Here is a 26,530-nt window from a genome sequence, read left to right as displayed (position 1 = left end):
CTGCTCCACTGCACTCCAGCCTGGGCAACAGAGTAAGACTCTGTCTCAAACAAAACAAAAAAACAACAGTTATCTTAACCTGTACATTATGTTTCTTTATCTAGATATAAACAACATCAGCCTACTGACATGGTCATGGAAAACCTGAAGAAATTACTCACATATTGTGAAGATGTTTACCTGTATTACAAGTTGGCATATGAACACAAGTTTTATGAAACTGTAAATGTGCTTCTGAAGGACCCTCAGACAGGTTGCTGTCTAAAGGACATGCTAGCAGGTTAGATGATTTCACAGGTGCCTGTTTTCTTGTACTGTTAGCAGGTTCTGACAGATATGATGAGTAGAATAATGCATTGGAGATCTTTGTTAAAGTTGAACAATCCCGGTACTGTACCATATCAGTCCTTTGTGGGTAGTAGGCAGCAAATGAGAAACTTTTCAGAAGGAAATTCCTATTTGAAATGGATTGATTTTAGATGACTGTTCATCTATACCATTTTATATAGATACTAGTATTAAGATCAAAAGCTTCCTCTTCCTCAGGACAGCTTCTACTTTAGATGATCCAATAGTAATTAAAGAATATACCTGTACCTGCAGATTCCAGTTTCAAAGAAATTTAATATTATTTACACAGTTAAGGAACAGGTGATACATTTTCATTTGTTAGAAACTGATCTTTCTGTAATAAAATAGATTTTCAATTCAGTGTATGTCATTATTACTGCTAAGGAAATCTTAGCCCTTGTCTGCCTTAAAAGAATCTTTATTTACTGTAATTATTGCTATGTAGTCACTACTTTTTGTTAATTCCTCAAATCACTCAGATGGTCTTGTTTTCCACTTAGTAAGTAGTCTACAGAGCTTTGACGTTCCTATTTCCTATATAAGAGAAATTTAAAACATTTTTTGTTCTTTCCGTCTTAGGGGAATAAAAAAACACTAACCACACATTTGGTTAAACTGCTTAGGAGAAGACATAATAACGATTCCCCAATCTATACTTAACAGCCATAAACCTGAGTTATAGGCTCAGTTACTCCAAATAAATAGTTCTTATAGGTACTTAATTAGGCCTTAGTATCTAAATAACAAAATAATTTCCCCAAATAAATAAGAGGAAGGCAGCCCTATACCTTTGTTGCTCTATGGTGACATTATTAAGGACCTGGCAAATCCCTCGTTTTAAAGCTGTAACTATGTCAAGCATTTATTAAGATTTAGTATGTAGAGAACTGTAATCCCAAGAGCTGTGTTCTATACTCTCAAAAAGTATCTCTTGGGAGGTAACACAAAATTTAAGTCCTCACAATAGTGATTTTATTAAATTAGTTGCTTTATAAAACATTGCAGATGTCATAATTGTTAACATAACAATTTACCAAACTGTAGTTAACTGGTGCAGTTTGCTGAGCATGTTTTATAAAGGAAAGGAAATGCCAAAACCCTGGTAAAGTTGTTCCATTGCAGCCTAAGAGAACAAAGATTTGTTTCTCAGACACTTAAATCAGTCAAATAAAAATAAGTTTCCCTCCCCCACCTGAAGCACTTCATCAGTAGAAATAGCCTGATAAGTAACTAGACAGTCTTTGCACTGAAGAGATTCCACAACATGTAATGCAATAATGGAAAGGTTACCTTCTTTAGCTTCAAAGTTGGAGGGTTTTGGTCATTTTAATTTTATATCAAACTAGTGCTTTTCAGCCGCAGTATCTTCACTCTGAGATAAGCAGTCTTCTTCACAATGTATTTTTAATATCCTCATGTTCAATTTTAAGACAAAGCAATTTTAATACTAGGTGCACACCACATGCCCTTGCTGCAAACTGCTTTTCTTGACAAGTTACGAAGTAGTTCAAAGAGGTATGGTTAAGGCTGTGTTACTGAATGGTGCTGGTAAATACTACACAGTTTTTTTGTCATGTTGCAACCTTTTGTTTCCAATTTATTTAGTGACTGCTGCTATGAAATCAGATAGCAACAATGACAACATTATTAGGTTTGTTTTGAACTATGATTTAGTAGCAACTTAGGTTCCAATTTTAACCCCTTGGCAGCAAGATCCAAGTTCCCTCATTTGCACATTAGCACCTAAGTGTCAAGGGGTTAAATAACCAGCACAAAATACACTGCACTTCTGATTGTAGCATTTGGCAGAACTGAAAGGAAAGGAAGTTGTGCTACATGTTCAAGGGATTGTGGGCAACATAAAGATGATACCAAGAAAAGATAAAATGTCACATGAAGTCTTCATAGTCTTGTACATATCCTCCATCATAACCACCATAATCTGCCAGATCATCTTTCATGGTGGCTTTTAATCCCCCTCCAGGAACCACACCTTTCTTCTTCTTTTTGGCTTTGCTTTGCTAAAGATGAAAGAGAGTTAATTCATGAAACTTTATGTGCTATGGGCATCTTACCTGGTATAGCAACCCTCACAGACACACAAAAACCTTTGGTCCCAGACACACTAGTTCTGTAAGGGACAACCGAGCCTACATGTTTTGGACCTGAACAGGTCTCTAAAAGGTCTCCCAGAGTCAGTCTCTCCAAAACTTGATCTGGGTCCTTGTTCCTGCTCTGGATACCTAGCCCACCAGCAGGGGTTATAAGTTATTGGTAGAAAGCCTCAACTTCACTGAAGCAAATTTAGAAAAGTGTGGGTAAGTACCCCCCAATTTAAACTCACAAAGCTAACCTTTACTTGACATACTTCTCTGAATATTCTGCAAAGTGAGTATTATTGTCCCTATTTTAGAAAGGAGAAAACTGAAGCTTAGAAAAGCTGATTTACCTATAGCTATTGAGTGGCAGAGCTAGTATATGAACCCAGTCTATGATTTCAGCAATTTCTATGAACTCAGAAAAGGGGAACATGTCTGGAGACAAAAGGACAGTAATAGCACCCATACTCCTGTTCTAGTCTAACTTAAATGGTATTAGTGAGTTGCTTGACTTTTAAGTAATTAGGACAGGCTCCTATTACATTTGTTGAATGTTAGACCTATAACCCCACTCTAATTTAATACACATTTCCCTACACAGCTTGCTCTTACCTTTTCTTGCTTCTGTTTTTCACTGCAAAGCACAGTCAGTGAATTGGTAATTTTTTTCAAGTCATCAATTTCCACTTAAAAAAAAAAGGGCATACCATTAAATGTGAATTTTTAAGCATTTTGAAAAGTTAAAGCTAAATATATACATTCCACATATATCTATATATCCCAAAATGTACATTCCAAAAGTGTTATGAGAAATCCAATTTATTCATTGTTAAACTTCAGTAACTATGAAAGGACCATGAATTTCTTTTTAAACATAAGGTGGCCGGGCACGGTGGCACATGCCTATAATCCCAACACTTTGGGAGGCCTAGGTGGGTGGATCACTTAAGCCCAGGAATTCGAGACCAGCTTGGGCAACACAGCTAGACCCAGTCTCTTGAAAATAAAATTTATTTATAATGATGACCTGTAATCACCAACACACCACTGTTCAACCAAAGAGAAACTGTCTTTTATAGCTCACAATGCTTCCTACTGTCCTTCCTTAGTCTAAACAAATGGGAGAGGATAACATGCCCTTCCATTAACATACCCCCAGTAATCAGTGAGAACAGACAAATAAACATGGAATGACAAGTATTATTATTTATATTATTTTTTATTTTTTGAGATGGAATCTCACTCTGTTGCCCAGGCTGGAGTGCAGTGGTGCCATCTCAGCTCACTGCAAGCTCCACCTCCTGGGTTCATGCCATTCTCCTGCCTCAGCCTCCCAAGTAGTGGGGACTACAGGCATCCGCCACCACACCCAGCTAATGTTTTGTATTTTTAGTAGAGATGGGGTTTCACTGTGTTAGCCAGGATGGTCTCAATCTCCTGACAGGTGATCCGCCTGCCTCGGCCTCCCAAAGTGCTGGGATTACAGGCGTGAGCCACCGCGTCCGGCCTATTTTATTTTTTTTGAGACGGAGTCTCGCTCTGTCACCAGGTTGGAGTACAGTGGTGTGATCTCGGCTCACTGCAACCTCCACCTTCCGGATTCAAGTGATTGTCCTGCCTCAGCCTCCTGAGTAGCTGGAATTACAGGTGTACACCACCACGCCCAGCTAATTTTTGTATTTTTCTTTTTTTTTTTAGAAGAGACAGGGTTTTACCATGTTGGCAAGGTTAGTCTCAAACTCCTGACCTCGGGTGATCCGCTGGCCTCAGCATCCCAAAGTGCTGGGATTACAGGTATGAGCCACCGTGCCCGGCCGGAATGACAATTCTTAAACCTACAATGACAATACCCTATCCCATGATGTCTCCATTTTCTTGCATGGGAATTAGAATGAGAACAGTGACCATCTCCATGTCCTACCACGAAATGGTCCTGTTCAGTGGACAGCATTATCAGCCTTATAAAAATATGAAGCTGGAAAGAAACACCAGTTTTTAGCTACTAGAAAGTGTTCAGTTTGGGTAAGAGAACACCTCCAAAAACCAGAAAAAAATAGTACATGCAGAATAAAATACCAACTCTGGGCACGTTACCAATCAAATGTAGAGCCCTCAGCATAGTGATAATTTCTCAAAGAAAACCCAATCCATTGTATAGGATTCCTCTTTCTCCATCAAAACTGCAAATAGGCTGGGCGTGGTGGCTCACACCTGTAATCCCAGCACTTTGGGAGGCCAAGGTGGGAGGATCACCTGAGGTCAGGAGTTCCAGAGCAGCCTGGCCAACATGGTGAAACCCTGTCTCTACTAAAAATACAAAAAATTAGCCAGGCGTGGTGGCAGGCGCCTGTAATCCCAGCTACTCGGGAGGCTGAGTGGAAGAATTGCTTTTTTTTTTTTTTTTTTTTTTTTTTGAGATGGAGTCTCGCTCATTCCCCCAGGCTGGAGTGCAGTGGTGCGATCTCAGCTCACTGCAAGCTCTGCCTCCTGGGTTCACACCATTCTCCTCCCTCAGCCTCCCAAGTAGCTGGGACCACAGGCACCCGCCACCATGCCCGGCTAATTTTTTTTTTTTTTTGTATTGTTAGTACAGATGGGGTTTCATCGTGTTAGCCAGGATGGTCTTGATCTCCTGACCTCGTGATCCACCCACCTCGGCCTCCCAAAGTGCTGGGATTACAGGTGTGAGTCACTGTGCCAGGCCAGGAGAACTGCTTTAACCCAAGAGGCAGAAGTTGCAGTGAGTAGAGATGGTGCCACTGCATTCCAGCCTGGGCGACAAAGCAAGACTCCATCTCAAAAAAAAAAACTGCAAATACTAGCAAAACCAGTCCCTTCCATACATTCCTGCTTCACCACCCATGGCTGTCACTCCCATTCACCCTGCCCTGAAATGTATGACTCCTGTCAAGGTGTGGCACCACAACCACGGACCCAGAGAATAGGTGCCAGCCCTGTCATGCAACTTGCACCTTGTCTAATTCTGCTGTGTAAAAAACAGTGGCCAAAGTCTCACCCAACCCAAATCCTACAGGGCCAGAGACCTTTTTCCCTCAAAAGATACTTCCCAGCCCCTCTCAAGTGATACTCAGATAAAAAGAATGGGCCAGTGTTTTACTAGCTGCTTTGCTGACAAGCCCAAGTATCTCTTAAGGGAGCCATTGTAAAACAAGAAGTCCTCCTACCCCTACAAACAAAAAGATCCAGCACTCAAATTCACTGTGTATCTGCAGACCAACATTCACAAGGTAATTGCAAAAAACAGCAAATCATGAGTCTGTATTATAGTATCCTTGAAAATAAAAAATAACCTTCAACCTCCTGAAGATAACATCCTACTAAAAATCTACCCAGAGGGGCTAGAGATTAGAATTACTTACATGAAATACACACATCTCGAACTAAGACTTCCAAAAAACTGGCATAATATAGTGATTTTTCATATTGTGTAATTTTATCTTTTAGTAACTTTCCAAACTCTGTAAAGTCATCTCTTGAAGATGGGTTCATAGCATCTATTCCATAAACTGTATTATTAACACCTGTAGGAGAAAAGAAGCACTGAAAAGTATCAGGAGGTTAGGATTTTTAAAACTGAAACCTTACAAGCCAATCAGCTATGTGAATAACCCTGTTGTTTCATTCTAAAGCAGAGGCTCTGAACCTGGAGCCACTGGAGTCATTGGATAGAATGGCTGGAGCGGGACAGGGCGGGGTGGGAGGTGGGGGCAGGGGGGCTACGAACTTAAATCAGAAAAACAGTCACATCTTTATTAACCCGTAATTCAGCATTTCCTTCAGTTTCAATTGACTGGCAACAAATCACAGTGGTATTAGCAAAACTTGACTTACCAGGAGAGATTACACACACTCTCCTGACATTACAGATATCTTACAATATTAATATTGTTCAGTCATCATTACTCTCAAATGACATTATTTATTAGACCTGCCACTATACCTTATTTAATGCATTAATAAGGAAGTACATAATTCTGTATCACAAATTGTCATTTTAGTATTTTGACATCTATTTCTATATAACAGGTTTTCTTTATAATTATTTTATTCATTTAAAAACAATGTATCAAGGCCAGACACAGTGGCTCACACCTGTAATGCCAGTGCTTTGTTTGGGAGGCCTAAGAGGGAGGATCGCTTGAGGCCAGGAGTTTGAGACCAGCCTGGGCAACACAGCAAGACTTCATCTCTACAAAAAGAAATTGTTTTAATTAGCCAGGTGTGGCCAGATGTAGTGGCTCACACCTGTAATCCCAACACTTTGGGAGGCCAAGGCAGGTGGATCACCTGAGGTCAGGAGTCCGAGAGACAAGCCTGGCCAACACGGTGAAACCCCGTCTCTACTAAAAATACAAAAATTAGCCAGGCATGGTGGTGGCATGTGTCTGTAATCCCAGCTACTTGGGAGGCTGAGGCACGAGAATCACTTGAACCCAGGAGGCGGAGGTTGCAATGAGCCGAGACTGCACCACTGCCTTCCAGCGTGGGTGACACAGTGAGACTCTTGTCTCAAAAAAATAAATAAAATTAGCCAGGTGTGGTGATATTCACCTGTAGCCTTCACTACCTGGGAGGCTGAGGTGGGAAGATTGTTTAAGCCCAGGAGTTTGAGGCTGCAGTGAGCTATGGTCATGCCACTGCACTCCAGACTGGATGACTGAGCAAGACCCTTTCTCTAAAAATAAAACAACATATTACATTACAAAAGGTATACTCTGTTCTTGTACAAGAACACCCCCACAGTAAAGTGGGGAGAGAGGGAACAAAAAGAGTAAGAAACAAAGATGGATCCTGTGAAAGTATTTGTCTAACTCCAGAAGCTAAAAAGGAGTAAACATGTTATATCCCAATAGAAGAAATATGGCCTGGGCTGGGCATGGTGGCTCCCGCCTGTAATCCCAACACTTTAGGAGGCCAAGGCGGGCAGATCACTTGAGCTCAGGAGTTCAACAACAGCCTGGGCAGCATGGTGAAACCCTCTATCTACAAAAAAATACCCAAAAAAAAAAAAAAAAAAATTACCCAGGCGTGGTGGCATACACCTGTAGTCCCAGCTACTTGGGAGCCTTAGGTGGGAGGATGGCTTGAGCTCAGAGGCAGAGATCATACCACTGTACTCTAGCCTGGGTGACGAGCCAAACCCTGTTAGAAAAAAAAAAAAATCTGGCCCACATGAGTTTTAGACTAAGATAAGTATGCTTCTGTATCCTCCATGTCAAGTATGTTAGTTATTAACAATATCACATGTGGTATCTTAGTATGAGAAACACAACAGTAAAATCCTATTAACAATGACTGTATGAATGCATGTTTTTTACCTTTTAGTCTGTAACAGGTGTCCCATGCTAGGCTTTATGCACACTTCATAAACCTGCCTCTTTAATAAACACATGGGCAGCTTTTACCATCCTAGGAAGACACATAACAACAGCCAAGAGCCCTCTATAATTAGATGAGTGCAGTTAAGACCTGCCAAGCATACAATGGTGCACCGAGCACTCACAGCAACTCCCGGTATTTGTACAGATCCACTAACAGATAAGGTCACACTTCGCCATGAAAAGGAAAACAATCACTACAGTCAGCCTTTTGATCTGTTTAGAGTAGAGAAAGCATGAAGGTGGGGGAGACGTATCAGAATAACTAGAGCTTTCCTTCTTGGTTATAAATTGCAGTGATTTAACTGTTTCAACGTGATCTTCTACTCTGAAAAGTACTCAACAGGTAATGACAAACTTGGTTAAATGAATTTCTCTAGCCATGTCTCTTACTCTGGAACACTCTGAATGTAACTATTTATAGGATGCTGCACTTTTATCTCATGCACTAACCACAGCTGCAGACACCACACACAGAAATGGAGGCCCTCTAAAGACAGGGCATGGTAAGGGCAAAGGAGGATTGCAGAAGGAAATGACACTGAGCACAAGAAGGCACAGAAAAAGCTGCATGCTTCACCTGGAGCAACATCCTACTGTCTAAGTCTTAAGACAGCAGGACAGCCCTACAGTCCATTTCAAAGCTACAGACCTCACATTTCATGCAAATTTCATCCAGCTGATAAAAATATTCTACGCAGCAGTGTACTTCATTTGAGTCTACTCCTTTTTGCCCTTCTTGCATTGCTATAAATGACTTATCTTAATAATCTTTTACTCAAAACAATCATTCAAAAATCTGAAAATGTAATGAAATCTCAAATATATATACACAGAGATTAAAAACTGCTTTCTAATATCTACATTAGCCAGTATCATGTTTCTTTTAAGAAAAGGAGATGTTTTCTGAACTTTCTGGGGTCTTCACCTGTAACAGTTTAATACTGTATTGCAATCATACTCCTGTCTTACCAAAAGTTTCCTTTGCTAATTCGAGGTCTGACTCTTCCTGTAATTTCTTTAGCCGAAGTTTATCTGCTAATTGTTCTTCTGGTGTTAGCACTTTAGGTTCTTCAGGTTCTTCTAACTAAAATGAGACAAAAGTTTTTAAAAAGCACCGGAATTATGATGCACCCAGTACCTTTCTGTATTGTATGAATTCTTAAATAAGCATATATAATTATAAATAAAAGTGAACACTGGTAATTACTGTTTCAGGCATTCCTCTAAACACTTTAGTTTTTTTTTGTTTTTTTTGTTTTTTTTGTTTTTAAGACAGAGCCTCACTCTGCCACCAAAGCTGGAGTGCAGTGGCGCGATCTTGGCTCACTGCAACTTCTGCCTCCTGGGTTCAAATGATTATTGTGCCTCAGCCTCCCAAGTAGCTGGGATTACAGGCGTCCGCCACCACATCTAGCTAAGTTTTGTAGTTTTAGTAGTGACAGGGTTTCACCATGTTGGCCAGGCCGGTCTTGAACTCCTGACCTCAAGTGATCCGCCCGCCTCAGCCTCCCAAAGTGTTGGGATTACAGGTATGAGCCACTGTGCCCAGCCCACTTTAGATATTCTTAACCCAATTTTAAAGATAAACAATGGAGGCACAGAGAAACAACCTGCCCACAATAATAGAAGGTAACACGGCTGGTAATGTGACAGATTTGTACCCAGGAAGACTGGGATTACTTCTATAGCCTTTTTTAAAAATAAGAAATTGAGACTGTGGAAAAGGTAAAAATATTACTTTCATACACTGCTACTAAAACTATATTGGAACAACCTTTCTAGGGCAACTTGGTAATATGTATCAAGTCTTAAATAATACTTTTACATGCTTTAATCAAGCATTCTACTTCTAGGTATTTACCTCAAGAAATAAGATGCACACAAATATATAAGCCCAAGAATGTACATTAGAGTATTATTCATAATTTCAAATAAATTTACAGACAACCTAAATGTCCAACAGAATGGTTCAAAACATTTCCCCTTTTCATCATATTGTATAATTATAAAAGTATCATTATAACAAATTTTAAAGATATAATAGTAGATGTCATTTGTTTCCCAAACCCACTTCTCTGAGATGACAGCTGACAGCTTAGTGTGTATCTCTCTTCTCTTTATACTGGGATATAATTTTTCTTTTTTTTGAAATGGAGTCTCGGCCGGGCGCGGTGGCTCAAGCCTGTAATCCCAGCACTTAGGGAGGCCGAGACGGGTGGATCACGAGGTCAGGAGATCGAGACCATCCTGGCTAACACGGTGAAACCCCGTCTCTACTAAAAATACAAAAAACTAGCCGGGCGAGGTGGCGGGCGCCTGTAGTCCCAGCTACTCGGGAGGCTGAGGCAGGAGAATGGCGTGAACCCGGGAGGCGGAGCTTGCAGTGAGCTGAGATCCGGCCACTGCACTCCAGTCCGGGCTACAGAGCAAGACTCCGTCTCAAAAAAAAAAAAAAAAAAAAAAAAAAAAAAAGAAATGGAGTCTCACTCTGTCACCCTCACTCTGTCGCCCAGGCACAATCTCCACTCACTGCAAGCTCCGCCTCCAGGGTTCACGCCATTCTCCTGCCTCAGCCTCCCAGGTAGCTGGGACGACAGGCGCCTGCCACCAGACCCAGCTAATTTTTTGTATTTTTTAGTAGAGATGGGGTTTCACCATGTTAGCCAGGATGGTCTTGATCTCCTGACCTCGTGATCCACCCGCCTCAACCTCTCAAAGTGCTGGACTACAGGCGCCTGCCACCACGCCCAGCTAATTTTTTGTATTTTTTAGTAGAGACGGGGTTTCACCATGTTAGCCAGAATGGTCTTTATCTCCTGACCTTGTGATCTGCCCACCTCGGCCTCTCAAAGTGCTGGGATTCCAGGCATGAGCCACTGTGCCTGGCCGTTTTCTTCTTTTTTTTTTTGAGTCAGGGTCTTGCTCTGCCACCTAGGCTGGAGTGTAGTGGTGCAATCATGGCTCACTGCAGCCTCAACTTTCTGGGCTCAAGTGATTCTCCTACCTTAGCTTCCCAAGCAGCTGATACTACAGGCATGTACCACCATGCCCAGCTCATTTTTCTACTTTTTGTAGAGACGGGGTCTCCCTATGTTGTCCAGGCTGGTCTCAAATCCATGGACTCAAGCAATACTCCCACCTCAGCCTCCCAAAGCGCTGCAATTACAGGCGTGAGCAAACCAACCTGGGCTGTTTTAATTTTTGAACCATGTAAATGTGTTCTGAAATAGAAAATAGGCCAGGCGCAGTGGTTCACACCTATAATCCTAGCACTTTGGGAGGCCAAGGCGGGTTGATCACCTGAGGTCAGGAGTTCGAGACCAACCTGGCCAACATGGTGAAATGCCATCTCCACTGATAATACAAAAATTAGCTGGGTGTGGTGGCACATGCCTGTAGTCCCAGCTACTCGGGAGGCTGAGGCAGGAGAATCACTTGAACCCAGGAGGAGGTTGAAGTGAGCTGAGATCACACCATTGCACTCCAGCCTGGGTGATAAGAGTGAAACTCCATCTCCAAAAAAAAAAAAAAAAAGAAATAGAAAAGAGGCTGGGTGTGGTGGCTTATGCCTGTAATCCCAGCACTTTGAGAAGTCGAAGCAGGCAGATCACTTGAGGTCAGGAGTTTCAGACCAGCCCAGCCAATGTGGCGAAACCCCATCTCTACTAAAAATACGAAGATTAGCCAGGCATGATTGCGTGTGCCTGTAATTCCAACCTGGGATGCTGAGGAATGAGAATTGCTTGAACCTGGGAGATGGAGGCTGCAGTGAGCCAAAATCACACCACTGCATTCCAGCAGCCTAGGTGACGGAGTGAGACTCTGTCTAAAAAACAAAAACAAAAAAACCACGCAAATAAATATTTCTGATCCTGTGCCAAATAATCAAAAACAAATACATTTATATAGCTACATGGCACAGAAATGAACAATTTTTATATTTTGTTCAATATATACACTGCAAATAAAAACTAATCCTGACCAGGCACAGTGGCTCACGCCTGAAAGCACAGCACTTTGGGAGGCCGAGGCAGACAGATCACAAGGTCAGGAGATTGAGACCATCTTGGCCAACATGGTGAAACCCCATCTCTACTAAAATACAAAAAATTAGCTGGCCGTGGCTCCTGTAGTCCCAGCTACTCAGGACGCTGAGGCAGGGGAATGGCATGAACCCGGGAGGCAGAGAGGTTGCGCTGAGCCGAGACTGAGCCACTGCACTCCAGCCTGGTGACAAAGCAAGATTCTGTCTCAAAAAAAAAAAAAATCTAATCCCATTGACTAGAATGAACTACAGGCACTGGCGGAAATCACTGACTGTAGTCACTGCACTATCATGACTGTTCCTGAATGTTTGTGAAAACTTAAAAGACACTCATATATAAAACTGGGTTCTGTTTTTGCAAAAACCATAAATCAATTTGTTTTGGATTTTACCTACCTTATGGTATCCACTTACAGTCTTTACAGAGCCCTTCAAATTGCTAGGTAATATTTGCAGCCTGTTAGAAACTATACCACTACCGATGTGAGAATTCTGTATTTTAGAAAACAAACAGTACTTACCCTCTTTTTAATTTCTTCTTGCCTTTTCTTCTGTTGCCGTTCTTTCTCTTTTATCTTTTCTGCTATTTTTTTCTTTTCTGAAATTTTTACCTCTAAAAGTAAAAAAAAGTTTTATTCACAGTTATACTGAGTATTTTCCAGTTTATTGATGAGACAGACATGATACTTGTATACTGTTAAGAGACCAAACCTTTCCCAGCTTCAAACAGTGATTTTTCTCACAAATAATGGGAAACTTCTGGGATGACTCCTTCTCCTCTCTAACGTGACCCCTAAGATCCAAATATCTCTTCATATTTCCCCACCGTCCTATAGGCAGGGCTTAGATCATTCAACTATAATTAATGCCAAAACCTCTACCCTTTCCTCCTAACAATACCTAGCACTCACACAGAAATACAGCAGGTATCTAATCTGATTATATTTTGAGGAGATACAGAAAAGTTGCAGGGAAAACAGAATAAAGTGGGAATGGAAGGACACTTGGTTTCTAAATACCAAAATCTCCCATTTTGTGAGCATTCTGTCATTTGTCTTAATACAAGTCACAAATGCTCAGCAAGACATAAAAACAAAAATGGAGGTGCCCCAGTGGCTCACCTGGTTTTACTTCTGCTTCCTCTTTTTTTTCATCATCATCATCATCCCAGTTATCCTAAAGAAAAAGACTTCCATTAAGAATTCTTGCTTTTCTGTGTGAACCTTATTATCAACTTGACTAACTCCAGATAAATAAGTTGGTTGGTATTTTTTGGTACTGCATTAACTTTTTAAATTAATGTAGGGAGAATTGACATCTTATAATGCTGAGCTGCCCTAACCAAGAATAACAGCTGTCTTTCCATTTGAACAAGTACATTTTTGTATCTTTCAGAAGTGTTTTAAAGTGGTTTCCCTATTAGAGACTCTGCACATTTCTCTTTAGATTTATTCCTAAGTATTTCATCTTGCATGTTGCTATTGTAAATAGGGTATTTTCCTATTATGTCCTCTAAGTGGCTATTATTTGTGTATAAAAACATATTGGCAAGACCTGGTCTCTACAAAAAAAAAAAAAATTAAAAAATTAGCTGGGTGTGGTGGCATGTGCCTGTAGTCTCAGCTACTTGAGAGGCTAATGTGGGAACATCACTTGAGCCCAGGAGGATAAGGCTGCAGTGAGTTATGACAGTGCCACTGCACTCTAGCCTGGGCAACTCACTGTCTTTTATTGAGCCTGGGCAACCCTGTCTCAAAATAAACAAACAAAAATAACTACTGGCTTTTTTATATGTTAATATCCTGCTATCTTACTGAATTCATTTATCTCTTAAGTTAGATTTATCATTGCTTCTCTAGGGTTTTCCAGGTATGCTACCTTGTCTGGAAACAAAAGATAGCTCTACTTCTTTACCAATCCTTAGGCCCTCACAATTGATTTATCTAATTGGGCCAGCTAAACCTCTAGTACAATGTTGAACAGCAGCAGAGGTAATGGGCATTCTTGCTTTCTTGATGGATGCTCTGTTGTCTCCCCATGAAGTGCTATGCATCCCAACAAATTTATGCAGTAAAATTTACCAGACTTTTTTTTGGTTTTTTTTTTTTTGAGACGGAATTTCGCTCTTCTTGCCCAGGCTGGAGTACAGTGGTGCAATCTCAGCTCACTGCAACCTCCACCTCCCACATTCAAGCGATTCTCCTGCCTCAGCCTTCCCAGTAGCTGCGATTACAAGCATGTACCACCACGCCTGGCTCATTTTTGTATTTTTAGTAGAAAGAGTTTTGTTTTTTATTTTTTTTTGAGACGGAGTCTTGTTCTATTACCCAGGCTGGCTGGAGTACAGTGACGCGATCTCAGCTCACTGCAACCTCCGCCTCCTGGGTTCAAGTGATTCTCCTGCCTCAGCCTCCTGAGTAGCTGGGATTACCAGCGCACACAACCATGCCTGGCTAATTTTGTATTTTTAGTAGAGACAGGATTTCACCATGTTGGTTACTCTGGTCTCGATCTCATGATCCGCCCACCTCGACCTCCCAAAGTTCTGGAATTACAGGCATGAGCCACCACACCTAGTCCCAGATGTTTATTCCATTGCCTCTGGATGGATTTCAAGTCAATTTGAAAGTCTTGTCTTTGTTTTCTTTTGTTTTGTTTTTGAGATGGAGTTTTGCTCTTGTTGCCCAGGCTGGAGTGCAATGGCGTGATCGTGGCTCACTGCAACTGCTGCCTATTGGGTTCAACCAATTCTCCTGCCTCAGCCTCCCAAGTAGCTGGGATTACAGGCATGCACTACCACGCCCAGCTAACTTTGTATTTTTAGTAGAGACAGGGTTTGTCCATGTTGGTCAGGCTGGTCTCAAGCTCCCAACCTCAGGTGATCCACCCACCTCAGCCTCCCAAAGTGCTGGGATTACAGGCATGAGCCATTTCGCCTAGCCATAAAGTCTTTTCTTACACCTAAGAATTCACCCACAATTTTTTCTAGAATGTGTAGGGTTTCATTGTTTTTTTATTTAGATTTCTATTTGGAGTTTTTGTCTTGTGTATGACGTGCGACACGAATCTAGTTGTATTTTTTTCCAAAAGGGCTACCCAGTTGTCACCGCATCATTTATTAAAAACCCTTTAATAAATAATTATTTTCTCCCTGGGCTATGGTTTGAATGTGTCCTCTAAGTTCATGTGATGAAACTGAATCTCCAATCCAACAGTGTTGAGAAGTAGGGTCTTTCAGAAATGGTTAGAGGCAAAGCCCTCATGAATGGATTATTAATACCTTTATCTTAGGAGTAGATACCTGATAAAAGGATGAGTTCTGCAATCCTTTGTGCTCTTTTGCCCTTCTGCCACAGGATAATAGCACAAGAAGGCACTCACCAGATGCCAGCACCTTGATACTGGACTTCTCAGCCTCCATAACCATACGAAATAAATCTGTTTATAAAATACCCCGTCTATTGCATTCTATTGCAGCAAAAAAAATTTTAAGATACCCTGTGACTTACCATATACTAAATGTTCATATATACTTGGTCTACTTCTAGGCTTCTGATCCTATCCCACTAATCTACTGTCTCTCCATACACCAGTACCATACTGGGGTTTTTTTTTGTTTTGCTTTTTGAGAAGGAGTTTCGCTCTCGTTGCCCAGGAGTAACCCAGGAGTGGGAGGCTGCAGTGAGTTGAGATTGCACCACTGCACTCCAGCCCAGGTACAGTGCAAGACTCTGTCTCAAAAAAAAAAAAAAAAAACAAAAGGAGTCAAGGCCGGCACATGCCTGTAATCCCAATACTTTGGGAGGCCAAGGTGGGCAGATCACCTGAGGTTGAGAGTTCAAGACCAGTCTGACCAATATGGAGAAACCCCATCTCTACTAAAAGTACAAAATTTGCTGGGTGTGGTGGCACATGCTGGTAATTTCAGCTACTCGGGAGGCTGAGGCAGGAGAATCACTTCAACCTGGCAGGCAGAGGTTGTGGTGAGCCGAGATCGCACCATTGCATTCCAGCCTGGGCAACAAGAGCAAAACTCCGTCTCAAAAAAAAAAAAAGTCAAGAGCTGATCAAGCCTTCATGGATCCCACTCTAACTCAGGGCACTTTAAAATAGATCTAGCCAAGTGTAGCAGCTCAGACCTGTAATCCCAGCACTTTGGGAGGCCAAGGCAGGCAGATCACTTGAGACCAGGAGTTCTGAGACCAGCCTGGCCAACATGATGAAACCCCATTTCTACTAAAAAATACAAAAATTAGGTGGGTGTGGTGGCACACGCCCATAATCCTAGCCACTCAAGATGCTGAGGAACAAGAATCATTTGAGCTCAGGAGGCGGAAGTTGCAGTGAGCCAGGATCGAGCCACTGTACTCCAGTCTGGGCAAGAGAGACTGTCTCAAAAAAAGAAAAGATCTACACTGTCTTTTCTATGCCTAACTCAATCACTGAGCTAAATATAAACCAAATATCAAACACAATTTTCTAAAAGCTTCACAGAACTTAGAAGGCTCAAGTTTAATAGGGACAGAGCCCTATGATTAAAGACAGTTTTAATCATAGGTAGCCTGGCCATTGTCTCAGCAACCACCAGGCACACTATGATATGCCATTTGAAGCTGAGCGGCAAGATGGCAAATGCAAGGCAAGAGGCCCTGACGCTACTAAAGAAGCAAAGGCTGACTAATATGACTAATATGCCACACTATGACACCAAGCTTCTGGTTTCATAACACAAAGAGTCACAAATTTGTATCAGCCTAGAATATAAACTAACCAAGCCTTGATTCTTAATAAAAATCTCTAAGTCCACTAAATAAATTAAAAATTCAATATCATGATTAAGGCTGTCATACGGTCTGCAAGCATAATGAAAGGAAATTTGTATAAAAAAGTAAATGTATTTTTATATTCACCTTACTTCAGCAATTTAACCCACAGCTCGCAGTTTCAACAGATTGAAAGCAAACCAGCTAGTCGTTATTTGAATAACTAAGATACTAGAGTTAGAAATTAGAGATCAAATGTTTGTATTTCGCCATTAGTTTGCTAAGTGCTTATATTAATACATCACAGTACAAAAGGAACCAAAGAGCTAAAAATAAAAGTGAATTACTAGGCATTTTTTGTTGTTTAAATCTTCACAGAACCCAGGAAGGCTGGATCTGTGAGTGATATGCGGCAGTGTTTCAGTTCATTTGCTTACTTCCAGAAGGTGCATATTTACAACCCTTCTGAGCAACAGGTGTAGTAACAAGGTTAATTCTCACAACAGTCCTGTAAGGAAGGTCGTGTTATCCCCCCATTTTACAGAAAAGGAAACCGAGGCCCAGACACAGCCATCCCACAATCTCAGTGAAAAACTAAGGGACCTGCTCTGAATGGACCGAAGTTCTTTAAAGTGTCATAGTACAAAGTTACACTTAGAAGAATAAGTTCTGGTGTTCTATTACACGGTAAGGTGACTATAGCTAATAACAATGTTGTATATTTCAAGATAGCTCCATGAGAAAATTTTGAATGTTAACACCACAAAGAAATGATAAACGGGCCAGGTGCGGTGGCTCACGCCTGTAATCCCAGCACTTTGGGAGGCCGAGGCGGGCGGGCGGTTCACAAAGTCAGGAGATCGAGACCATCCTGGCGAACACAGTGAAACCCCGTTTCTACTAAAAATACAAAAAATTAGCCGGGCATGGTGGCGGGCGCCTGTAGTCCCAGCTACTCGGGAGGCTGAGGCAGAAGAATGGCGTGAACCCAGGAGGCAGACGTTGCAGTGAGCCGAGATGGCACCACTGCACGCCTGGGCGACAGAGACAGACTTTGTCTCAAAAAAAAAAAAAAAAGAAAAGAAAAGAAATAAGAAATGATAAATGTTTAAAACGATGAAATAGTAATTACAATGTATACATGCATTGAAACATCACAATATACCCCATAAATATGTACATTATGTGTCAAATTATAAAAACAATTTTAAAAAAGTTTTAAATAACTAAACATTTGATTGATCTTTTTATTAAAAATAAAAAAAATGATTTACTTTTTTAAAAAGCATGTTTTAAACACTTGCCTACAAAGTTCATGGTTCGGTGGAGTTCAGTTCACTGTAATAAAACAGCTTACAACCCATCTTTAGAGTAACATGCTGAGATTCGTCCTTTAAATGTATACATGTAAACAGCTTCATTTAAGGCTTTTTTAAACACAGTGTTAAGGAAAGTATTTAAAAAGTATGTTTTAAACACTTGCTTAGAAAATTCAGTCTGGTAAACAATTTAATTCACTGGAATAAAGCAGCTCACAATGCAAAATAATAATAAAAATAGTAAATATGACTTCTTCCCTGAGTCCTGAAGTATAAAATAACTAACCTGGAACTAAGTCCCTCTCCTGGAAACTGGGAATCTCCTTAAAGGGAAGGATTATGACACATATTAAGATATGCCCAGCTGGAGGTATACTGGTTACCAACATTCTCACTTAAATTGCTTGTAGTGGTTCTTTACCGATCTTTTTTTTTTTTTTTTTTTTTTTGGAGACGGAGTCTCACTCTGTCGCCAGGCTGGAGTGGACAATCTTGGTTCACTGCAACTGCAACCTCCACCTCCTGGATTCAAGCGATTCTCCTGCCTCAGCCTCCCAAGTAGTTGGTACTACAGGTACACACCATCACACCCAGCTAATTTTTGTGCTTATAGTAGAGACGGGGTTTCACCATGTTGGCCAGGATGGTCTTGATCTCTTGACCTCGTGATCCACCCGCCTCAGCCTCCCAGAGTGCTGGGATTACAGGCGTGAGCCACCATGCCTGGCCCCTCCCAACTTTTTTTTTTTTTTTTTTGAGACAGAGTTTCACTCTAGTTGCCCAGGCTGGAGTACAATGGCACGATCTCGGCTCATTGCAACCTCACCGCCTCTTGGGTTCAAGCGATTCTCCTGCCTCAGCCTCCCAAGTGGCCGGGATTACAGGTATGCGCCACCACAAACCAGCTAATTTTGTACTATTAGTAGAGACGGGGTTTCTCCATGTTGGTCAGGCTGGCTTGAACTCCCGACCTCAGGTGATCCACCCACCTCAGCCCCCCAAAGTGTTGGGATTACAGGTGTGAGCCACCACACCCGGCCAGTTTTCTACTAATTTTAAGAAACTGGGTCAGACGTGCTGGCTCACGCCTGTAATCCCAACACTTTGGAAGGCCAAGGCAGCTGGAATATCTGAGGTCAGGGGTTCAAGACCAGCCTGGCCAACATGGCAAACCCTCGTTTCCACTAAAAATACAAAAAATATTAGCAGGGCATGGTGGTGTGCACCTGTGGTCCCAACTACTCGGGAGGCTGAGGCCCAAGAATCACTTGAACCCAGGAGGCAGAGGTTGCAGTGAGCCGAGATCACGCCACTGCACTCCAGCCTGGGTAACAGAGAAAGCCTCCATCTAAAACAAAAAGAAAAAAAAGACAAAAGAAAAAAACTGCCGGGCGCGGTGGCTTACGCCTGTAATCCCAGCACTTTGGGAGGCCGAGGCGGGCGGATCACAAGGTCAGGAGATCGAGACCGCGGTGAAACCCCGTCTCTACTAAAAATACAAAAAATTAGCCGGGCGCGGTGGCGGGCGCCTGTAGTCCCAGCTACTCAGGAGGCTGAGGCAGGAGAATGGCGTGAACCCGGGAGGCGGAGCTTGCAGTGAGCTGAGATCGCACCACTGCACTCCAGCCTGGGTAACAGAGCAAGACTTCGTCTCAAAAAAAAAAAAGAGAAAAAGAAAAAAACTGGTCTGCAAGCTGGTACTAAGAGGTCAAGAAGGAAGAAGTATGGCTGAAAATAGGGAGCTCCATCTCAATACCCCCAAGGTAAACAAACAAACTCAACATAGGAGCATTTTTGTATAATGTTGATGCTCCTCAGTTACCCTTTCCAGAAAAACATCACCCCCAGCCCACCCATATTACAGCTCCCTCAGCACATTCACACCAACTGTATGTCCACCTCTATCCCTGTCCCTAGTTTCTCCCATCAAAGCATAAATCTTACCCCAGACACATATCAATGCAGACATAATGAAGCTACCTTGACATTCTCTACTCCATCACAGAATGGATTTTAGTAGCAAAAGAAGTGTTCTGGCCAGGAGCGGTGACTCATGCCTGTAATCCCAGCACTTTGGGAGGCCAAGGCAGTTGGGCCACAAGGTCAAGAGATCGAGACCAACCTGGCCAACTTGGTGAAACCCTGTCTCTACTAAAAATACAAAAATTAGCTGGGTGTGGTGGCATGCACCTGTAGTCCCAGCCACTTGGGAGGCTGACGCAGAAGAATCGCTTGAACCAGGGAGGCAGAGGTTGCAGTGAAGCGAGATCACTTCACTGCACTCCAGCCTGGAGACAAGAGTGAGACTCTGTCTCAAAAAAAAAAAGCTGGGTGCAGTGGCTCACACCTGTAATCCCTGTAATCCCAGAACTTTGGGAGGCTGAGGCGGGTGGATCACCTGAGGTCAGGAGTTCGAGACCAGCCTAAACAACATGGAGAAACCCCATCTCTACTAAAAATACAAAATTAGCTGGGCGTGGTGGTGCATGCCTGTAATCCCAGACACTCGGGAGGCTGAGAATCTCCTGAGGCAGGAGAATCGCTTGAACTCGGGAGGCGAAGGTTGCGGTAAGCTGAGGTCGCGCCATTGTACTCCAGCCTAGGCAACAAGAGCAAAACCCCATCTCAAAAAAAAAGAAAGAATTGGTTCTATCAACATGTCCCAAGAAGAGCCATGACATCTGTTCCTCAATTCATAAAAGGAACCTTGACTGTCACTCTCTCCCCAAAGTGCTTACAAGTGTGCCCTGAAGTTACTACCAAACTAGCACTAAGCCCCTAAAGAAAGGAGCATAGTAAGTGTCAGCAAAAGAGACTGGTCACACTTCCAAACAGATGTAATTATAAAAGCAAAAGGCCAGGTAGCTTTCCCCAGGAAATTAGAGTTTTTGTTTCCATCGTTATAAAATTAAGTGCCTGAAAAGTAGATTTAAGGTAGAATGTTCACCACGCTGCTTTAAACAATATGCCCAATTTTCTGTAAACACCAGGAGTCTGTAAATTCCAGCAGTAAATTCAGATAAAATGCAAAAAGGGTTCCTAGAGAAACAGCTAAAATTAACTTAAAATATGGAGCAAGTCTACAACTCACTTCAAAGAGCCCTAAATGGTTATTTGATTCAAGAGACTACCTATGAACATCCAATTAAATCCATTACCCAATTATTTTTGGCAGCCAATTAATCTTTCAACTATAATATCCAATTTATCTTCAAAAGAATCACCCAGGCTGCTCTCCTAAAATGGCTAGCTTCTTAGAATAGGGCCTGTTTATAAACTACTTGCTTATCTATACTCTTGCCCTGCAGATACACACCCATCATTTAGGCCATTTCTATGAAAGAGATGGCTGCTTTTTAACTTTAAAATCTGCTTCCTAATTGAACACATTATTAGAAGCAAAGCAGAAAACTTTAAATCTTGCTTTCTTTTTATTTCTAACAATGTGGCCAGTAGTTAGCTGGTTCTGTCTTCATAATATAAAACTACATTATGTCACATGCAATGAGAACACATTTAGGGCTGAAAATGCTTTCCAACTTAAGCAAGATATATTTATAGATTGTCAAATAGAAGTAGCTTCAAATGAGCAATAAAACTCTTTGCCCTATAGCAACAGCCTAGGAACTAACATATACTCCTTCTTTTTTCTTTAAATAATTTGGTTTAGGTAAAACATAATCTCTTGCTGGAAAAAAAAAAAGGCTTTAATTGGTGTTCTGTAAGCTGTGCAGTTCTACTCTGAGAGAACTCAGAACTGTGCAACGAGATCTTGGCAAGTGTAGACTTCCAGCAAACTTTCAGTTTTTTAAAAGCCAAAATGTTCTTCCACCATCTCGGAATTATCCTGGGTGTCTAAAAGCTAAGGTGCCTGCCTTAGTAAATTCTACTTCATTTAATTCAATTCTTTAAGCTTTTAACATACTACAATGGATCAGCACTGAGCTGAGTTCCATCTCAATGCCTACCTGTCTCATATTCAGGACAGTTATCAATCTACTTTCAATTCCTGGCTAAGCAATATCAAGACATTGAACACTAAACAAGCGGTTTATTCACAATGATCCATCATGACGAGAAAATATTTTTCAATAACAAACATGCTTCCTAATTCAAAACTTGCTAGTTTATAAGAGTGGCAGGGTATGAAACGATATGATTGAGATTTTCTTGAAAATAATCTGGTTGGAAGAAGAAAGTGGGGATACAGAGAAAACAAGAGGGGTCACTGGGTTATTAAATGTTTCTCTCTACTGCATGTTTGGAATTTTTCGTAAGTTACACATACACATACACACACTGTCTTCAAAATACCCATTTACTAGCAAAATGCCCACCTTCTGGGTATTCCCCAGTAATTTCACATTTCTGTAAAATACAGATCCTATTCTTTAGAAGTTGTTTCCAACCCTTGGAAAATGTCCTTATCTCATAGATTCAAACTACTTATTGGAATAGGATCCTAACAGAGGGTGAATGAGTAGGATGAGACAGGCTCAACTAAGTCTGTTCTTTAGGATCACTCTCTCTTTAAATGTATTGGTGTCTTGCTATTTTGCCCAGGCTGGCTTCAAACTCCTAGGCTCAAGCAATCCTCTTGCCTCAGCTTCTTCAGGATCTTTTAAAAGAAATGCTGTATGATTACAGAGGCAAATGCCTGAGATGGCTGAACACAGCTAGAAGTTTCTGCAAACTCTGCACCCTTTGAATAAATCTAGCTTCTAAACTGTTCTACTGAAATGCTAGGAGACTAGTAAAATGGAGTACAAGTTATGTTGTCCTTGCTTCCAGTAGGTACTCACTGCCTTCTCAGTCAACACATCCTACACATCATACCAGCAATGGGGAAGGAGTCATATATGCCAAGTGAACAATTCTTCCCACTGCCTCTGCACAACTATCAGGATAGGAAAAAAGGTAAATAAAGCCAGGGTGATGGGAAAGTATGCTCCCAAGTTCTCATCTTTTTAACTGGGGAAAAGCATAGCCTTTTCTCTCCATATATATTAACAGTTGTACAGTTTAACCTAAGTCCACTTCTGCCACTGCCAGATAGCTATTTGAAAAGTCAAGGACAGCAAAATACTAAGTCTACTAAATGATAGCAAAGTGCTGGAGCAAATTATAATAACAAAGACATCAGTTTTCCTTTCATTTCCCAGAACATTACAAATGACATTAAACCTGTATTTTTAAAGGTTAAGTACTAGATGCTGACATAAACAGAAGACCTCACAGAAACTAAGCCTTGTCTCCAACCTCTCACAAAAAGTACAAAAACATAAGAATTCAGAAATTTGGTGATATGGCTGAGCCTGCTGGCTCACACCCACAATCCCAGCATTTTAGGAGGCCAAGGAGGATAGATCACTTGAGCCCAAGAGTTCAAGACCAGCCTGGGCAACATGGCAAAACCCCATCTCTACCAAAAACACAAAACTCAGCCATTCTCATAACTCCATCTCAAAATAAATAGGCCAGATGCAGCGGCTCACACCTGTAATCCCAGCACTCTGGGAGGCTGAGGCGGGAAGATCACTTTGACCTCAGGAGTTCGAGACCAGCCTAGGTAACATGGCGAAACCCTGTCTCTACAAAAAAAATATGTATATATAAATTAGCTGGGCACAGTGGTGCACACCTGTAATCCCAGCTACTAGGGGGCTGAGGCTGGAGAATCACTTGAACCGGGGAGGCAGAGGTTGCAGAGATCATGCCACTGCATTCCAGCCTGGGAGACCTGGTGAGACCTTGTCTCAAAAAATTAGATGGAGAGATTAAATTGTTTTAAGTTAAAAAAAAAAAAAAAAGAAACTTAGCACTAAAAGAGCAACTGGACAAGATAATCTTTGTCATCCCTTACAACTTGTAAATATCCAAAACTTGTTCCAAGTGATCAGAATTACATTCATCAGAGGCCGGGCGCGGTGGCTCACGCCTATAATCCCAACACTTTGGGAGGCCTAGGCAGGTGAATCACCTGAGGTCAGGAGTTTGAGACCAGCCTGACCAACATGGAGCGAAACTCCATCTCAAAAAAAAAAAAAATTATATTCATCAGGATCGATACCATTTAGATCCCTTAATCCCAGGGAAGTTATTCCATGACATCAGTCTACACTATCCATTAAAACTTCATTTTCTGCAACTTCTCTCCTAATATCTCTAATCTTTTCTCTGCATTTGTTAACTTATTCCCAAATTTCGTAACAGATGTCTTAACTGCCACTTCCTATATGCATGGAAAAAAATGAAAGGACCAATATGAACCCAAGGCTCAAAACTGAAAATCTGCTACAATGTAGGGGGATAACTAACATCTTGTAATGAGGCTGGTAACACAATCTAGTCCCATGTTTCTACAACACGTAAATAAAGCGTCTAAGTGTCTTCAAATAATCAGTCGATTTATTAACTTCAATGTGTGCAAAGCTCACAACATTCTTAAACCTCAGGCTGTCAATAAATTGGATATCCACACATCCAACCTCATCGGACTGGGGAGAAAAGAGAAAAACTCAAAATAACAACCCTATTAAGTTCATAGTGATTATCTAGCTTAAACTTTTCAGCCCAGGCAGAAGGATTTGTAGGGTTCTCCGTTTTGTGCTTATAAGTTAGGAGAAAAAAATTCACTAAATTAAGCAAAACCACAAAAAAAATAATTTTCCATTTCACACAAAACTTTATCTGCACAAATATAACAAGATTTTGAGAACTTTGTTAATAAGAGTCTTAACATTTTGGATTTGAGACTTCTGTAACTACCGTAAAAAAAAAAAAAAAAAAAAAAAACACGTAGAAGTAAATGTCACCTAAAAGCTGTATAATGAACCCTTCGGAGTTTTCAAAATCAAACGACTGAGGTAAAAATGATTATCTACAAGGCATAGACAAAAAACCCACAACAACAACAAAAAACCACAGGCCCGTAATCTACTACAACCACCAAATCTTCAATATTTCCTTAGGTGTCGTATGTGTGTAGTTGAGTAACTGACATCTCTCCATTCCTCAGGTCACGGTGTGAACTACCTGGGTTTCTGTCCACTAACTGTGGGCGATCTCAGTGTTCAGTTCATCCTTTTTACCACAGGGTGGGGGAAGGGAAAGCCAAAAGTTATTTCGCTTTACTGTTTCTACCTATCTCGTGTGGGGAAAAAAAAGGTTGAAATTCAACAACAATATTTCACTCATCTAATCCCTCGAACAAACTGTATAAGTAGAGTTACTTACACAGTAACTCCTAAGTGAGTTACTGGCCCTGGGCTGACCTGAGCTCGAAAAGGCATGCGACTTCTTTCAAGACCTTCCATATGGATAAGCTGCAAGGCTCAATTCCCAACTTCCCGGTCTCATTCCTGCGAGAGGCTCCGGACCGCGAAGCTTGCACGTGGGCCGACCCGGCCGATGCTGTCACCTTCCGTCGCCAGCCAGCGGGTGGGATCCAGGCCAGAGAGCAGACCCTCAACCGGAGAGGGGGTACGGGAGGCCACGCTGCCAGTCTTCGGCCCACATGGCCGGCAGGCGGAGGGGAAGAGAGCACCACCAGGCCCTAGGCTCACGCCTGGACCCACGGCCCGCAGGCCCCGGCAGCGCCCCGGGGCCCAGCGTCGGCCGGCAACCAGCCAGCCCGCTCCGGCGCTGCCCGTCAACCTAGCCCGCACCCACCTTGACGTCCTCGTCCTCGTCCTCGCCTTCCCAGCGGTCCCCGCCGGCAGTGCCGCCGCCCCCCACCTTCCGCACTGGGTCTTCCACGGAGAACGCGTCCGCGTCTACGGAAGAGAGCGAGCCGCGTTAGTGCCTGCCATGGCGTGAGGCCAGCGCCGGCCCGGGCCCTATGCCAGCAACTTCTCCTCACCCCAGGAGTCCGAGTCCCCTGCCGCCGCCGCCGCCGCCGCCATCTCGAGCCGGGTGTGAGTGTGTGTGAGGGAAAGAGCTAGCGAGGAGCTAGCACGGCGGAGGTGAGTCACTGGGTTTGCTCTCGTTGACCGGCGCGGAGCAGGATGGGACCGTGGCTGACTGTGCGCAGAGTCGAGGCCACGCCCCTTCAGACGGCGGCGGCGACGCGCGCGAGCAAGAAGTGGGCGGGGACCGCGGTCGGTGGCGCTGAGGGGCGGAGGGAGGGGCGGAGGGGGGCGGAGGGAGGGGCGGAGGGGGGCGGAGGGAGGGGCGGAGGGACACAGGGAGCAGAGGGAGGGGTACAGGGGGCGGAGGAGTGCTGGGTCGGGCTTCCAGCTCCCTACAACGCAGAACAGCAGCGGAGTTCGTGCAGCTGGAAGACCGCCACCCGACTCTGGGCCCCGGGTAGGAAACGTAAGTGCCAGGAAGTTAGTAGGGTGGTTCTTTGCCTGGCGCCTGAGCCTCGCCAGTCTTCGTCGCCCATCCCCTGCCAATGCCTACCCCGCTTCAACCTGAGGGTGGGCCGTCCCTCTGGTCACTGTGATCACAGTCCATGGCCGCGGGCGGATACCCACACCGCGCTCAGAAGAGGGCTCTGAGGCCATGCCCGCCTGCGGGAGCGGTGGCCGGGCTTCCGGGACCCCAGAGA

At 42.7% G+C, this 26,530-nt stretch overlaps 2 protein-coding genes across 4 annotated transcripts in view; one reads left to right on the top strand and one right to left on the bottom strand.

Moving 5' to 3' along the window:
• Window positions 1-711, top strand: part of SPG11 (SPG11 vesicle trafficking associated, spatacsin) — a 104,205-nt gene extending 103,494 nt beyond the window's left edge. For both annotated transcript variants that reach the window (XM_038009927.2, XM_038009926.2), the window contains one exon: window positions 105-711. In XM_038009927.2, the coding sequence (XP_037865855.2) occupies window positions 105-285 (181 nt within the window). In that variant the 3' untranslated portion in view covers window positions 286-711. The remainder of the gene's footprint in view (window positions 1-104) is intronic.
• Window positions 605-26,023, bottom strand: EIF3J (eukaryotic translation initiation factor 3 subunit J). Of its 2 annotated transcripts, XM_038009929.2 has the most exons (8): window positions 25,841-26,023; window positions 25,651-25,754; window positions 13,019-13,073; window positions 12,419-12,510; window positions 8,822-8,936; window positions 5,831-5,992; window positions 3,063-3,136; window positions 605-2,372 (listed from the first exon to the last, which is right to left on the bottom strand). In XM_038009929.2, the coding sequence occupies exons 1-8, from the start codon at window positions 25,881-25,883 to the stop codon at window positions 2,241-2,243; spliced, it is 777 nt and encodes a 258-aa protein (XP_037865857.1). In that variant the 5' UTR covers window positions 25,884-26,023; the 3' UTR covers window positions 605-2,240. The 2 variants fall into 2 exon arrangements, with proteins under 2 accessions (XP_037865857.1, XP_072868230.1); XM_073012129.1 differs by lacking the exons at window positions 25,651-25,754; window positions 25,841-26,023 and adding an exon at window positions 25,254-25,626.
• Between the last annotated feature and the right edge of the window lie 507 nt (window positions 26,024-26,530).

This window comes from Chlorocebus sabaeus, chromosome 26, assembly GCF_047675955.1.
Source record: "Chlorocebus sabaeus isolate Y175 chromosome 26, mChlSab1.0.hap1, whole genome shotgun sequence".
Lineage (NCBI taxonomy): Eukaryota > Metazoa > Chordata > Mammalia > Primates > Cercopithecidae > Chlorocebus > Chlorocebus sabaeus.
Note: the sequence above shows the minus strand (reverse complement) of the source record. Positions and strands in the feature narration are given on the sequence as shown.

Bases quoted from the DNA above. Each gene is read 5' to 3' on its own strand.
- EIF3J (XM_038009929.2), bottom strand. From the start codon at position 25,883: ATGGCGGCGGCGGCGGCGGCGGCAGGGGACTCGGACTCCTGGG. The intron at 13,074-25,650 runs GTGGGTGCGGGC...CTTTTTCTTTAG, and splicing joins ACGAGGACGAGGACGTCAAG to GATAACTGGGATGATGATGA. The intron at 2,373-3,062 runs GTAAGAGCAAGC...TTTCATCTTTAG, and splicing joins AAAAACAGAAGCAAGAAAAG to CAAAGCAAAGCCAAAAAGAA.